The 16,295-nt window shown below is 41.1% G+C and overlaps 1 protein-coding gene across 7 annotated transcripts in view; it reads right to left on the bottom strand.

The window, feature by feature from the left end:
• Window positions 1-16,295, bottom strand: part of SLIT2 (slit guidance ligand 2) — a 1,414,056-nt gene that overhangs the window by 335,763 nt on the left and 1,061,998 nt on the right. For all 7 annotated transcript variants that reach the window (XM_044062070.1, XM_044062072.1, XM_044062071.1 and 4 more), the window contains one exon: window positions 8,543-8,617. In XM_044062070.1, coding sequence (XP_043918005.1) covers window positions 8,543-8,617 — 75 coding nt within the window. The remainder of the gene's footprint in view (window positions 1-8,542; window positions 8,618-16,295) is intronic.

Raw genomic sequence — 16,295 nt, 5'->3', positions numbered from 1 at the left:
ATTGCAAACTGGCTCAGGGATAGAACCCACATGGTCAGAATAGCAGGTGCCATGTCAGACTCTAAACCAGTTACAAGTGGTGTCCCACAAGGCTCAGTCCTGGGACCTCTCTTGTTCGGTATATATTTCTCCGAGGTACAGGCTAACACGGGTGGACTATGGCTGACCAAGTTCGCAGATGACTGCAAACTGGGTGCTATAATCGACTCTCCGACTGACACAAGCATCCTCCAAAAGGGTCTCACAGAAACGGATAACTGGTACCAGAGCCATGGCCTAAAGCTAAATGCCAAAAAGTGCATAGTTATCCCCTTTGGAAAAAACAAAGTGCCCACAAATTACCACATAGGTGGTAATCCATTAAGTACGGAATAAGTAATTAGGGACTTGGGGACCCAAGTAGATAGCAATTTCTCCTTTGACAATCACATTGCCAAAGTGGTTAGAAAGACCTTTTATATAGCCCACCTTATCATGAAAGGGTTTACATCTAGATCAAGAGAGGTCATTGTGCCCCTCTACTCATCACTTATCAGGCCCATAATTGAGTACATTGCCCCGTTTGGGATGTACCTTACCTGACACCTTCAGCAACTGGAAAGACCCCAAAAGTATCTCACCAAGAGGATCAAGGGGCTCAAACAGATGCCCTATGCAGTTTGGCTAAAGAAACTCCAGCTCTACTCAGTTGCGTACCGCCTACTCAGAGGCGATCTGTGTCTGACATATAAAGCCATGTCCAACCCAGAATTAATGGATATGCTTCACCTCAAGAAATCTAAATCCCTTAGAGCTACATGCTCAAGGGACCTGAACCTCAGCACAGAAATAAATAGGACATGCTGGAGGGACAGATTCATATCCCAGAGGCTCCCCTCACTCTGGAACAAAATTCCAATCCATGTCAGGCAGAGCCCCTCACTGACCCTCTTCAAGAGAAATCTTGACGAATGGATGGGAGATCATAAGTTTACCCCTGGGATCTCTTCTGTGTCGCTGCTTGACAGAGGTACAGTAAACAAACCTTAAAAGGGCTACCTTCTGTGACCTACTATACAGAGGCACAGTCAACTAATCTAAAAGGGTGGCGAAAGCCAAACATACTCTCGCTAGGCTTATAAATGCCCTAGGGCAGATAGCCTAGTATCAACCTATGAACCTATGAACCTAAAGGCACAATGCTTTGTGGTCTTTATTAACTCAAACACCATGGAAAAGACAGTGCATGCCCCAACAAGAGAGTCAAACATACTGGATAAGGTACTCACCAACATGGAAGAGCATTACACCCCCCCTTCCCCGTGTCATGTCCTCATGTCAGATCGCAAAGTTGTCTCCTAAAAATAAAAATCCTAGCTAAACCAGTAACAGTTATGAACTCATCTAAAGCAAACTACATCCTATTAAGTGACAGTTTGTCAAAATTCAGTGGTCCCCCTAACCCCAAGACCATAGCTACCTATGCAGAATTATTCACAGAGTCCCCATACAAACATATGAATCGCTGCATACAGGCTCTCTTACCTACCAGAAATAAACCTAAAACAAGCACTAAAAAGAAACCCCACTGGAGTAATCCTCACCTAAACAGAGTACATAATAAAAGAAGAAAACTGATGGTCAAAATCAGGAAGAACAACTTCCTTAGAGACAATTGTTCTCTTATACAACTAAGCAAGAAAGTAAGAGGTCAAATTAAGTTAAAGAAGGCCAGCTATGAGGTCAAGATAGGCAAACAAGGCTAAAGACAACCACAAGACCCTCTTCAGCTTTGTCCAGAACATTAAAGGCAACACGGTGTGCTGAACTGGTGGTGAATAGTGCTACTTTCACTAATCATTATTACATAGCAAATCTACTGGCTGATAAAATTAACTCAGACTTCACCCTCTACTCCCATCCCCCAGTTCTACCAGGTGAAATCCCATCCAACGCACTTCCCAACTATTAGCAGGGACCAGGTTCTGTTGGCAGTCGCTAAAGACAGGAATGCCTCCTGAACATTCTAAAACATGACCTGTCAGTACCACTTGAGGCACCCTTCAGTTACAGCCTTGAAACAGGGTATGTTCCAAGGGAATGGAGGACAGCAACAGTCACTGCCCTCCATAAGGGCAGACCATCAACCAACCTAGGGAACTACAGACCCATCAGTCTAACAAGTCTAATATACAAAGCCACAGAATTAATTATAATGGAAATGATAAACAAGGATATTAGCAATCCACAGACACTGGAACCCTCCCAATTTGGAGCAGTTAAGGAAAGGCCATGTCCACTTAATCTGTTTAACTTCTTTGAGGGGGTCGCCAAGGAAATGGAAGAGGGTAAAACAGTTCATACTGCTTCTCTTCACCTGGCCAAGGCATTTGATAAAATAAATACCCACTTAGACATTGTTGACAAGCCTTCTGAGTTTGGCATTAATCCCTTCATAGCTTGCTGGATTGCTGACTGGCTCATAGACAGGACCGAAGAAGTCAGGATTGGTGATATCACCTTCACCAAGGGACCAGTCATCAGTGGAGTACCACAGGGCTCCATGCTGGGCCTGTTGCTGTTTGGCCTCTACTTTTTGGAAGTCAAGGTTAATGTTCAAGGCCTCTGGCTCACCAAGTTCACAGATAACTATAAATTGGGAGCTATTATAGATTCCCTCCAACACATCAATATCTTGAAGAGGGTTTAACACAGACAAATGACTGGTGGCAAAGCCATGGCCTAAAACTCAATGCTAAAAAAAGCATTGTAATGTCTTTCAGAAACTGTCAACCCAAGTTAATTATTCCTGCAATAAAACACCCCTAAGAGTCAACCCAGTAGTAAAGGATCTGTGAACATAAGTAGACAGCAATTTGGTCTTTGATCAAAATGTAGCTAAGATAATAAGAAAATCATTCTATGTTGTTCAACTTATAGGTAAGGGTATGGCATCCAGTTCCAAGGATATCATAGTACCACTCTACTCAGTCCTTATCAAACCTATTATTGAAAACAATGCCCCTTTTGACATGTATCTAATCAGACACTTGAAACAGTTACAATGCCCACAAAGGTTTCTCATCAGGAGAATTCAGGGCATGAACACCCTGTCCTACACTGATTGCCTAAAGGCTCTGTCACTGTATTCAGTCTCCTGCAACAGATCTTGCTGGCTTACAGGGTTTGCCCAGACCTAGCCCTTATGGATATGTTGTAGATGCACAGAACAAACAGGACTAGAAACACTAGATCCGGGGATGTGAACTTTACTTGTGACATAAACAGAATGTGTTGGATGGACACTTATGTCACCCAAATGATCCCCAGTGAGGAATAGGCTCCAGATCCATGAAAACAGAGTTTATCTCCAACCCTAATAAAAAAACATTAACAATTGGATAGGAAATTGTAAACTTATCCCCACTTTGATCCTCCATCCCCTTATGGACAGAGGCTATCAATAAGAAATGTTTTATCCTAACACCCCCCAAACAAATTCCTTAGTTACCTCCCTACTAACACCCTACTAACATCCTCCTTCCCCCTGTGTAGACACCATACCTCTCAACCTCTTAGAGCAAGAAATCTGGACAAAGCCATAAATAAAAGTGGGGCAAAGGCCCAAAAATAGGGACAATTTTAAATATTGCTCTTACAATCTTAGGAAGTTGATAGAATAACAGGTTTTACATTAGCATGAATTTTCTGAATGGTATGAAGTCTGAAACTCAAATGTATGCCATTATTTTTTTTACTTCAATCTTTAATGATTTGCCACTAGATTGCCAGAAAAACAGTTTTATGAAAAATGGGCCAAAAATATGAGGCAAAAATCTGGACATTCTGCAAAAATCTGTACAGTAGAGGTATAATAGACACCCATGGCACTTGGAGACCCAAATGGTTTAGGGTGCACACCTAGGCTTGTAAGGGCTCTAGTGGTGATTAGCCTAGTAACAGCCTGTAAACCTATTAGTGGCAAAGTAAAACCTATAGATAAGATCAAAGAAGAGATATGTACATTTCAGAGTCCATTTACTTTTTTTTAGAACATAGTGCATGAATATTCTGAGGATGCACTTGCAGGTTTCTGCTTGGCTCTGGATTACCTTTTATGCTTAGAACTGCTGATGAAATGAGAAGAGAGGGAAGCTGGTTGGAGTGCAGTATATCAAACACTACATAGAAGGAGTCTATTGGATGTAGAAAAGAAAATAGATAATACAGCTTACATGGTGACTTTGGTCTGAGAGATCTCCAGAGGAACTAAGCCATTTCAAAGGCAAAATTTACAAAAATACACTTTCAGAAGTACTGTATTTACCCACTTTCATGCTAAGTTTTCTCTCAAATGTTTGTTGTATTTCCCCATTGTCAATATAATTGCCTTACCATTGTATACTGTACATTCCTCACTAGTCAATGTTTTTTTTTTAATTTAGTTTTCTGTGATCTCTGGCCTTATTCGTACATCCTGCTCCATTTTCATATACCACATACAATAACTAAGCAATATGACAGAACTCTAGGCTACTTATATCAGCTTTATGATTTACACCCAAACTGAAGTGTTACAACCCAGTGACCTGAGTGCAGTGGAGATGTCTTCAATCTCAGAAAGCTTTAGGGTCTAAGTAAGCTAACATTTACTTGTACAAAGCTACATATAGTAACACCTCAGGGGGCATAACATTCTAAGAAGACATCCCTTTCCCTCATATTGTGAACGGTGGTCAGTTGTAGGAGCTTTCCTTCATTGAATTCATTTTCGGATACACACTTTATGTTGGGCCCGATTCTAAATGAGTTGCTCTCAGTGTGCTTCATTTCCTGCTCTACTTGTCCTTTCCTTCCAGCGTTACAGTAGGTGTGGAGGGACTACTACTGCTGTAAAAGCATGGTAGCTTCTAAATGGAACTGTCATTCACTGTCAAAAAGAGCAATACAATTCATTTTTCAAATGTCCTTTCAAATCCCACTGATATTTATTTTTTTTCTATTTGTTTTTCCTACTGCATCTGTTGACCATCAAGCTTCACCCTATCAGTTGGGGCATTTGTTCTTTTGTCCTGGGTGTTCTCCAGTAAGGACTAGAGCTGGCCACAGGAGACTGCCCCAGTGGTTTGTGCCCCCTCTCATCCAAGCAAACAGGGCATATTTTGTTATTGGCTTTAGCCCCTCCTCTGGGTGGAAGACAAGTGAACTGTATCACCATGGATCCCATTATAACAGCCGTCCCCCCCCAAGTGCACAATCCCATGCACTCATGATGACAGCAAGTTTGGGTGGCCAAACAACTGCCCCTGGGCTGTCCTTTGACACCCATCCTCCAAGGACTGTGGGATAAGAGATTCACACTCCACCCCCTTTCTCTACAAGTTAGGCATGCAACGGGTATAAAGGAGGGAACCAGTCCTGGGTGGCATTCCACTCCATTGCCAGCACTAAAAGAAACTAGTCAAACTCGGAACAATAGTCAGAACATTATCCATCTAAGTCAATGTAGCTGACACTTCTACTGACATTTTCTATTACTCATGCACTTTTTTTTTTAATGTTGTTATATGCCACAGTGGTGCAGCGGTAGCATTGTTGCCTCACAGCAAGAGGTTCTCCCGTTCGATTCTCGGCTGGAGTGTGGGGAGTGCCTTCTGTGTGGAGTCTGCATGTCCTCCCTGTGGTCGGGTGGCGTTCGAAAGACATGCGTAAATGGGCGTGCCTTCGTTGAAGGTTGGATGTCGAACTGGCACCTTGGTGTTCGTGAAAATCTACTGCCAATCATTAGCAGACCGGTGTTCCGCTGTGGCAACCCCTAACTGGGAAAAGCCGAAAGACAAATAACAACAACAACAACACGTTAAATGATTATTTACATACTGATTTTTTTAAATACAGTGGATGCACAGCTTTCCATGAAGCCCTCTAGGATACAGACAGTATACGTTATAAATCCATTACTGAACTCACTGTGATGGCTATCTATCTCTGTTTAAAGGGCATTTGTATAGCTATAAATAATTTCCTCTAAAGGCAACAGAGAGAATTCATAGAGACGTCTTTAACATGATGAAGCCATATTTCACCATAATTCAAGCTAGAGAAGGATAATTGTATGTGATCTTGTAACAAGAGTTGAATTATTCTTGCAGGTATAATGTACAGGCACATCAATCTGTAGAGGATAGGATAGCAGGAATGGATGGATGGTCATAGGGATATATAATACTAGTGCATGAATGATCATTCCCCAAAGGGTGGATACTGAATAGCGGGCTGCATACCTTTCAGCTGTCAAAATTTCAACAGAATGTCCACATTTTTGCCTCTTCCTCATAACATTTGAGTTTTTTGGCAAACCACTGAGAAATGCAGTCATTAAATAATGTCAGATGTGGGTTTCAGACTTTATTTCCTTTAGAAAATGCATGCTAATTCAAAATCTATTATTCTACAAAATCTCTAAGTTTATATGAGTAATATAAAAATTTGCGTCTGATTTTGTCCCTTTCTCCCGATTATTTCTGGCTTTGTCCAGAAATCTTCAGCAAAGATGTTGAGAGATATGGGGAGGGGGCTGTGCCACTTGCATCACTTGATAACAGGGTACCAGCAGGGAGGGCATGTTACAAGTAAAACCTGCTGCGTGGTTTGAGGAGGCAAGTCCAGGAATCTGATGAAAAACACGCTGGAAATGAGTTCTGGCAGGGAAAACAAAGGGGAAACTGTGACAATGATCTTGTATTGCTTGGTATGGATGAGAATAACTGTAGATGCAGGTTACTAGAAGGAGGAGGAGCCTGTCAGGGAAAGAAATACTATTCGCTGATATGGGATTGTGCAGCAAGGCTGAGGTCTCCATCACTGGCAGCTGATATGGGAATGAGGCTGCAGTTTCTGATTACCAACAGGTTGACTACCTGACTGCTGACCATTAAGAACAGTAATCTAGAAGCAAGCAGCAGTCACTAATGGGACAGGGAAGGGTTACATAAGTGACTGTTGCATCCATCTGTTGCAGAGGTAATATGCACTGAGCTGGGGAGACAGTCTGCTGCTGCTGCTTGCACATCTCCTGCAGTAACGTGGATGAACCTTCACAGACAGTGAATGTATGCAAGCCTTCCACACCTCCACCTGTATATGTTTGCTATTAAACTGCACATCCTTACAGGGAACTCAATAAACAGAATGATTCCATTCTTCCTTTGTCCCAGAAACAAACAAAGAGACCACCATGTGTTCAATTTATCGAGGGCAATGTCTACAAATGTACTTAAGACTGCCACAAAATTGAAGAGAAATATATTTTCAAGTAGTGGTTCTAGCGCACACAGCTCAGTTTATATAGCCTTCCTATCTTTCTTGAGAAATTGGTCAGCATTAAACACAGTCCAGGGAATTGTGTTTCTGTGAATTATTTCGCTTCCAGTTATGTGACTAGCCTGATTGAAAGCTGTGAACTTATTTAATATATATTACAGTGTTTTCATTTGTTTCTGATCATTAGCGGAGTGGTCCTTTTCCCCTGACACTTTACAGTATTCTTGTAATGCAAAGTTTAGTAGCTGTCTTTCTAGGAGCTGCTCTATGGCACCTTCTGGAAACAAGCTCTAGTTCAGTATGTTTTTGGTTGGACAATACTCATAAATAAAATGTTACTTTTTGACACATTAAAAACATTTGCAGTACAGTGCTGCTTCTAAAAAGACAGATCTGTTACTTTACCAAGACATTTAAAATAAATGAAGCCATATTTAAATGTGCTTATTAACTGGAATGTATCACACTGTAAAGTCAGTACTTTTCATTAGATGAGAGAACTGAATTTCTGTTTTTGTTTAAAATGTCTGAATCAATGTTGCCAGTTACTGTTTCTAGAGTTATTTTTCTTGTTATATAATCAAAACCAAACGCTAAAAAACTTATCTATAAAAGTGCATTTAAAGTGGGGTAATAGCAACAAATGCTAGTAAATAAAATAGTTCAGGCTCTAGAAGGCAATACATGTTATTTTGCCCTAACTTAAACCAATGCAGTAGAAGGTGGGTTCGAAAGTGTGGCCATAAATTATTGTGGATGAGCTACCAAGTCATTTTTCCAATCACTTAGTCCTGCATTTTTCTCTACTGAAAGTTTAATGAAGCAAAAACTAAAAGGCTTGCAATGAATGTGATGAAAGCCTTAGAACAGCATGGTTTGCTGAGTAGTAAAGGAAGTTATGGAAGATTAGTGAAATCACTTTTGAATTGCTCAGATTTGTAGCACCGTGCTGTGCAGGCACAAAAGACCAGCTGTCTGAATGGCAGACAAAGCCCCTAAAGCTTTCCAGCACAAGACGTTGCTATGGATTGCAGCCAAGCCCATGGCAGATAGAGATGACAGCTTTGGTCAACTTCTGTGAGCGGGCCAAGCTCCTGTCACAACTCACAGGCTTGATTACCCACACTACTGTAAGCAATGCCATTCTCATAACCTGCTAATAAAGTTATACTCTGTGCCTAATAAAGTAGCAGGGAAACACACAGACGCATCAGGTCCACTTATAACACAATATGCTTACATTTTACGAAGTTGGGGAAGCTTCTTGAAGATTCCAGTTGCTTCCAGCACTGTAAATTCATTGTTGTTGAGACGTCTGTAAAAAGAAAAGTACACTGAATGACAAATACATCATTTTTCTCTTTATATACTATTGCTGCTAGTACACAAAAATATGAAAAGTCTATAGTATTGCAATTCTCTAACGTAAAGAATGTTATAATCCTGCTGCTCATTAATGATTCAGCTTAAATAGCTGAATAAAAACAAATATTTATTTGAGCTGCAGTGTGGACAAACAACTTTCCCCAGGAAAGACGTGCAACATTTAACTAGATAGACCATGCAGAATAAATATTTTACATGATTAAATAACTTGTGTGAATTAAAAATGAATTTTAGATAATATTTACATATATGCAGTACAAGGTTTTAAACCAATCATGCCACTTTAAGTTAAAGAAAATTGAAATAATTGTTCTGAGTAGCTCATGTGTTTGTCTGAGAGCCTTACTGTTTGTCACTGGCTGGGTGATTGATGCTCAAAAAGTCTTCACTTGAAGGTAACTGGTGACTTACAGTGGTAGTTAAAAGGAGAAGATGAAAGGTTTGTTTTTTCTTACTTTCTCTCTCTCTCACTTCTTGAAGTTTATACAGTCTTGCTTTTCCCAGTGTTTGTGCTGTCTTGGAGTTGGTAGACATTTATAACTAGATAGATAGCTGCACAGATATATATGTAAACCCATATTATATATGTAGATATAGATATATGGGTCTACTTAAAATGAATTAAACTTACAAATATTGAAATACAAAAGATCAGCAAAAAATTAAACTTGAAAATGTCTAAATACAAAATATCAACAAAAATGAACTTATGCTAAAGAAGGATTTATGCCCTTTCCCCACTGTTGTGCAACCTCAGAGTTGGTATATATAATTAGCAGGGGGTGTGCGGAGTACAGTCCCCCTCATAAGGAGATGCAATATTTTGTGCTTAGATATTTTTGAGTTTAGATATTTTTAAGTAGGCATATATATATATATATATATATATATATATATATATATATATATATATATATCTGTATACATGTGTGTGGGTACGTGTGTGTGTGTGTATGTGTGTGTGTGTGTGTGTGTGTGTGTATGAATATATATATATATATATATATATATATATATATATGTATATTTATGAATATATATATATATATATATATATATATGTATATGTATGAATATATATACACATGTATATGCGTGTATATATGTGCATGTATATATATATATATATATATATATATATATATATATATATATATATATATATATATATATATATATATATATATATATATATATATATATATATATATATATATATATATATATATATATATATATGGGTTGGGTTTGTGGGGGCTTGTACCGCACATTGTAGGTAGGGTGCAAGGAGGGTTGCCCTCTGCAGAATAAAATGTTTTTGTGTTTTTCATCCATGTGACTGACACTTTGTTGAGTAGAGATCTCCTAAGATTTCAGATGTTTTGGGTTTGAATAGGCTTGCACTGATTAAATGTGCTGAACTAGTGATTAATACTGCCACATTCAGCGAGCTGAGGGACATAACCTACCTGTTAGTGGACAAATTCATTTTCAACTTTACTCCCCTTTCACCCCCCAATGATCCCCCAAGAATTACCGTCTCACATAACCCCTCCAACTATAATCAGGGTGCTTGTACTGACTGTGCTTGCTGAAGCCAAGAACACAGTCTCAGTTGGTCCAGATAAGATCCCAGGATCCCTCCTGAATAGTCTGAAATATGACTTATCAGGACCCCTGGAATTACTATTTAACAATAGTCTTAAAACAGGTGTTGTACCAACAGAATGAAGGACTGCAACGGTCAAGCCCCCTTCATAATGGAGGACCTTTAGCACACCCTGGAAACTACAGCCCCATTAGTTTAACTAGTCTTTTTTGCAAAGCCATGGAAAGAATTGTCATGGAAATTATCAGCATGGACACGGGAGCCTTCCAGACACTGGATCTGCCCCAGTTTGCTTTTGTCAAAGGAAGGTCATTTGAAAAGGTCACTAAGGCAATGGATAATGGGACAGTGGTGCATGCTGCCTACCTAGATCTGGCTAAAGCATTTGATACAGTACCCCAATTGGGCAATGTCAACAGACTTACTGAACTAGACATAAACTCCTTTAATAAAATGCTGAATAGCTAACTGACTCACAGATAGGAACTGAAAGGTTAGGATCAGTGAGGTCTCCTCCACAAAGAGGCTGGTCACCAGTTCAGCCATCAGGGCTCTGTGCTGGGTCCACTCTTCTTTGGCATCTACTTCTTGGAAGTCAAAGCTACTGTCAAAGGCCTCTTGGTACCAAAGCCGTAGCTTAAAACTCAAATACTAAGAAATACATTTTAGTACCTTTTGGGAAATCAGCCACCCTGGGTAACTATGCCATCAGTATAACATCCCTAAAAGTTGATTCACTAGTCAGGGATCAGGGAGCTCATGTAGACAGTTACTTAGGCTTAGATCACCATTTATTCAACGCCCCCTTTGGTAAGTACCTTACCAGACACATTTAGCAACTGGAATGTCCACAAAGATTCTTTATTAAAAAAAATACTGGAAGTAAACACACTATCCTACACTGACTGCCTCAAACTCCTGTCTCTTTACTCATTATCACAAAGACCCCTGAGAGGTGATCTTTGCCTGGCATGCAAGGCATCCCTCAGTCCTGTCTTGGTGAACTTTTTGCATATCTTAATTGTACTTACTTTTACTATTTGCACTTTTAAAATCATTTCTGTGAGCATTTAAACTGTTTTAACTGTTGTAGGCTACAGACTCAAGTGCAATAACCATTTTACTGTGCTTTAAAGTGATTATTTTGTTTTAACTGCCTTAACGTCTTAAAAAAAACAAAAAAAAAACAAAAAAAAAAGCTATCCTACACTTGTTTCCCACATTTTTGAAGCTAGTAGAGTCCAGTTTTCAGAGTTTGCTGAATCCAGGGCTGTATTGTAGTTTCTGGGTTGCCCATACCTTACTTGGATAGAAGGACATTTCTCTGTTCACCAGTGAGAGTGGGGAGCTTTGAGCAGCCTATCTGTCCCTGGAAGAGTGGTTTTCAGATCAGAATTTGTAGTTTATTGGCCATTTTGGGCTAATTTATATCCCTTTCATCTTTCTGCTATAAAAACCCGCATTTGTGTGGTTTTGCGCACCACACAGTGTTGATTAGCTAGGGTTAACTATCCCCGGCTCCACAAAGTCTGCTCTTCAGTTTTTCTCTTATAACTTGTCAGTCTTTGAGCCTAAAGCAGACCCACACCTTTTAGCCCAGCACTTGTTCTAAATCTGTTGCAGCACTAAATAACCCCCAGCACTCAACCCTTGCATCTGCCAGAAGGGAATAGTCTATATACTTCCCTACTTGACAACTACTTCCCCACTTAATAAAAGCAAACAGTCTTTACTAATTATTCAGGCATGTCCAAGAGACAGCTCCCAGTGTACTCTCCAGCCTACGTGATGAACCTGGGCATCTTGAAGCAATGTTACAACTGCCTCATGTACACAAACAAGCCTCTCCTCCTACCACCAAACACTAACACGTAAGAGAGATGCACTTATACAGCCAATCTAGAAGCAAAGCTCCCTCCAACCAAGACTGGAACAGACAGTCAAGAGGAGAAGGTAATAACTCGCAGCACTCCACTCATTTCACAAAGACCAAGTAAACCAACACCTCCAAAACCCACACATGGTAACACCAAGCCATATATGGAGGCTCTGATTAAAAATCTAAATCTGCCTAGGCAACAGAGACCTCAAAAGCAGACACACAAGTAACCGCCTCCCACCAACACACCCCAAACAACACATAGCCCACAAATTCGGTGTGCCACACAACCACAACCCATAAGGCAAAACAACATACCCAACACACTAGTGATAGGTGACTCTATAGTCAGGCACACTGACGTCCCACTCATCAGGCTGGACAAAGAGAAGATTACTGTCAGCTGTTTGTCTGGTGCCAGAATCCGCCACATAATGCATGCACTCAGGTCACTACAAGGCAAGTACAAATATGACTCTGCCATTGTCCATGTTGGTGTAAATGATCTGAGATGTACCTCCCTGGACTACATGAAAAGAGACATGTAAGAGCTCTCCGATCTTGTAGCACAGGCTGGTATGACCCTAGCTCTGAGTAGCATCCTGCTTTCACCAAGAATTATACCACAGTACAAGGATAAGATGATCAACTTCAACAATTGGCTAAGCTTCTGGTGTCATTCAAAGGGGATCCAGTATCTGTCTGCCTGGGATGACATGCTTGACAAGCCACGATACTTCACCAGAGATGGCCTGCACCTGTCACCCCTGGGATTCAGGATATTGCCCAAGGCCCTTGCCGCCCCCATAGTGCCTTTTTTAGGCAAAGCTCAAAAAACAAACCCACCACAATAAGAACTACAGGTGACAAAAAACTGAAGGCAATGCTGCTCAATGCTAGGAGTCTAAACCTCAAAATGCACTCACTCGAGGCACTCCTTAAAATGGAGAACACTGATATCTGTGCAGCGACTGAGACCTGATTCAAGGCTCCCGAGAGCACCCCAGCACTACCAGGCTATAATTCATACCATACGTTTCGGCCACAAAACCTAGACCGAAACACGAAGGGCAGAGGTGTGTCCATCTTCATCAAGGACATCCACACCTCCAGGCTAGTTGCAAAACACGATGCTTCTGAGATCATCCAAGTGCAACTAACCTTGGGCAAAAATGCATTCCAAATTGTAGCTTGTTATAGATCCCCCACCATGACCCAGGACCCTCACTCCTCATTCCTGGAGACATTGGAAAAAATGAGGGTCCAACCAAACACCATAATAATGGGCTATTTCAACTACCCTAATATAAACTGGAAAAACTACTTTTGTACTAATCCCCTTGCTCAATGATTCCTGGAATTTATAAACTCTAATGCCCTGGATCAACTTGTCAACACCCCCACCAGGGGCAACAATATTCTGGACCTGATCATTACCAACATGGCTGACCGTTGCTCAACACCCGAGATCAACTCCTCGCTTGTTAGATCAGACAATAAACTAATCACCCTAGATATCCACATCCTGACCCCCACCCCCACACAAGGAAACCACAAGGAAACCATTGTAAAAAATATCTCCAAAGCGAACTTCACCCTACTCAAAACTGAGGTGTCTAACTTTGCGATGCCCCCACAGATGGATAATATAGTCAATACAGTCATGACTGCTGGATCCTACACAAATACACTCTACAAGCACCTGCATGAGTGCATGGATCGTGCTATCCCCAACAAAACCAAGACGCTATCCTCCCAAAAAAGGAAGCTGATCTGGTGGTCCCCTGCCATTAACAAACTCTACAACAGAAGGAAGAAACAGTTGCAAAACAGAGTAAAAACTCAGATATGGAGAAACTCACTGACGCGCCTCAGTAAGAAACTAAGATCACTCATTAAATCCTCCAAAGCTAATTTTGAAAGACAAATTGTCATGGATACCAAAGACAACCACAAGGCATTCTTTAGCTATGTCAAGAATCTCCATGGCAACACCCCGATCTGCACAGAGCTACAACAGAATGGCACAAAATATACAGAGCCAACTGATATTGCCAACATCTTGGCAGACAGGTTCAGTGCAAACTTTACACCCCCCTCACCCCCCAAAGGGCCTGTAACTATACCAGATGGTTATATAGCCACATCAATCACAAACACGCAGGTAAAAACGGCACACTCTAAAGCCAAAAACACAGCATCCATGGGACTGGACAACATCACAGGCTGCATCTTACATGAACTCCAAAATGGACTAGCCCCCAACCTACACTCCATGTTCTATCACAGCCTCACCACAGGCTATGTGCCCATGGAATGGCACACAGCAACAGTTATCCCACTCCACAAAGGAGGAACCACCACAGACCCTGGGAACTATCGACCTATTAGCCTGACAAGCCTGGTCTGCAAGGCCATGGAGCATATCATCATGGAACTCATAAACAAAGACATTGGCAACCTCCAAACTTTGGATGCTACCCAATTCGGTTTTGTGAAAGGTAGATTATGTCTCCTAAACCTGGTAGACTTCTTTGAAACAGTTTCCAAGGCCATAGATGAGGGCAAGGTGGTCCACACAGCCTACCTGGACCTCACTAAAGCATTTGCCACTATCCCCCATTCAGGAATCATAGATAAACTCATCAACCTTAACATAAACCCTTACATCATGAGATGAGTGGCCAACTGAATCACGGACAGAACTCACATGGTGAGAGTTGCAGACTCCAGATCTGACTCCAAACCAGTGACAAGTGGAGTGCCCCAGGGTTCAGTCTTGGGACCTCCCCTGTTCAGTATACACTTCTCCGAAGTGCAAGTGAACACCGAGGGTCTATGGCTAACCTAGTTTGCAGAAGACTGCAAACTGGGTGCCATTATCGATTCCCCTGCTGACAATGACATCCTGCAAAAGGGCCTCACCGAAACAGACACCTGGTGTCAAAATCATGGCCTCAACCTAAATGCCAAAAAGTGCATTGTTATCCTCTTTGGTAAAAACGCAGTACCCATGAATTACCAAATAGGGGGAAGTTCACTTAACACAGAAAGACCTTGGGACCCAAGTGGATAGTATCCTCTCCTTCGATAACCACATTGCCACAGTGGTCAGAAAATCTTTCTATGTGGCCCACCTAATCACAAAAGGGTTTGCATCTAGAAATAAGGAAGTCATCGTCCCCCTCTACTCATCACTTATCAGACCCCTCATTGAATACAATGCCCCATTTGGGATGTACCTCACAAGACACCTACAACAACTGGAGAGGCCCCAAAAGTACCTCACCAAGAGGACTGCTGGCCTCAAACAGTTGCCCTATGCCGACCGACTCAAGAAACTCCAACTCTACTCAGTCGCATACCGCTTACTCCGAGGAGATCTCTGTCTAACATACAAAGCCATGCCAAACCCGGAATTAATGGACATGCTCCACTTAAAGAAATTCCAATCTCCCTGAGCTACAGGCTCTAGGGACCTAAACCTCACCACAGCAATAAATAGCACATGCTGGAGGGATAGATTCTTGAGACTTCCCATGCTCTGGAATAAAATTCCCATCTACATCAATCAGAGCTCATCATTAGCACTCTTCAAGAAAAACCTTGATAAGTGGATGGGTGATAGGAAATTCACCCCTGTGATTATGTCTGGGGCTCTGCTCAATAGAGGGGCAGGAATTTAATACTACATGGGTGGTGATTGCCAGTACACTGTTGGCTATGCTTGCTTTGGCCCTCGGGCCGATAGCCTAGTACCTACCTATGAACAAGCAGCATCAAAACTACTAGATCAAAAGACCTAAATTTTGCCTGGGACATAAATACATGTTGGAGAGACAAATATATTTCTCAGAGACAACAAGAAAGAGTACTCCACAGCCACTTGCCCAAAAAATTATTTAGATGCACGTAGTCACTGAACGTATAGAAGTTTAATTAAAACACACAGCATTTTTGTCGCTCCTCTCGAGCAACTTCCTCAGAGAAAAGGTAAAATAATTACAAGTTGTGATCAAATTTTAAAAAAACGCTCAATGCGATTTAGTTATACTAACCAATCAGGTTGCTACTTTGGTAATTAGTTACCAACAAATACATAAAGTTTAAAGCAACACA

Source organism: Protopterus annectens, chromosome 2.part1, assembly GCF_019279795.1.
Source record: "Protopterus annectens isolate FY-2018-M chromosome 2.part1, PAN1.0, whole genome shotgun sequence".
Lineage (NCBI taxonomy): Eukaryota > Metazoa > Chordata > Ceratodontiformes > Protopteridae > Protopterus > Protopterus annectens.
The sequence above is the reverse complement of the archived record's forward strand: the minus strand, read 5'-3'. Positions and strand labels throughout refer to the sequence as shown.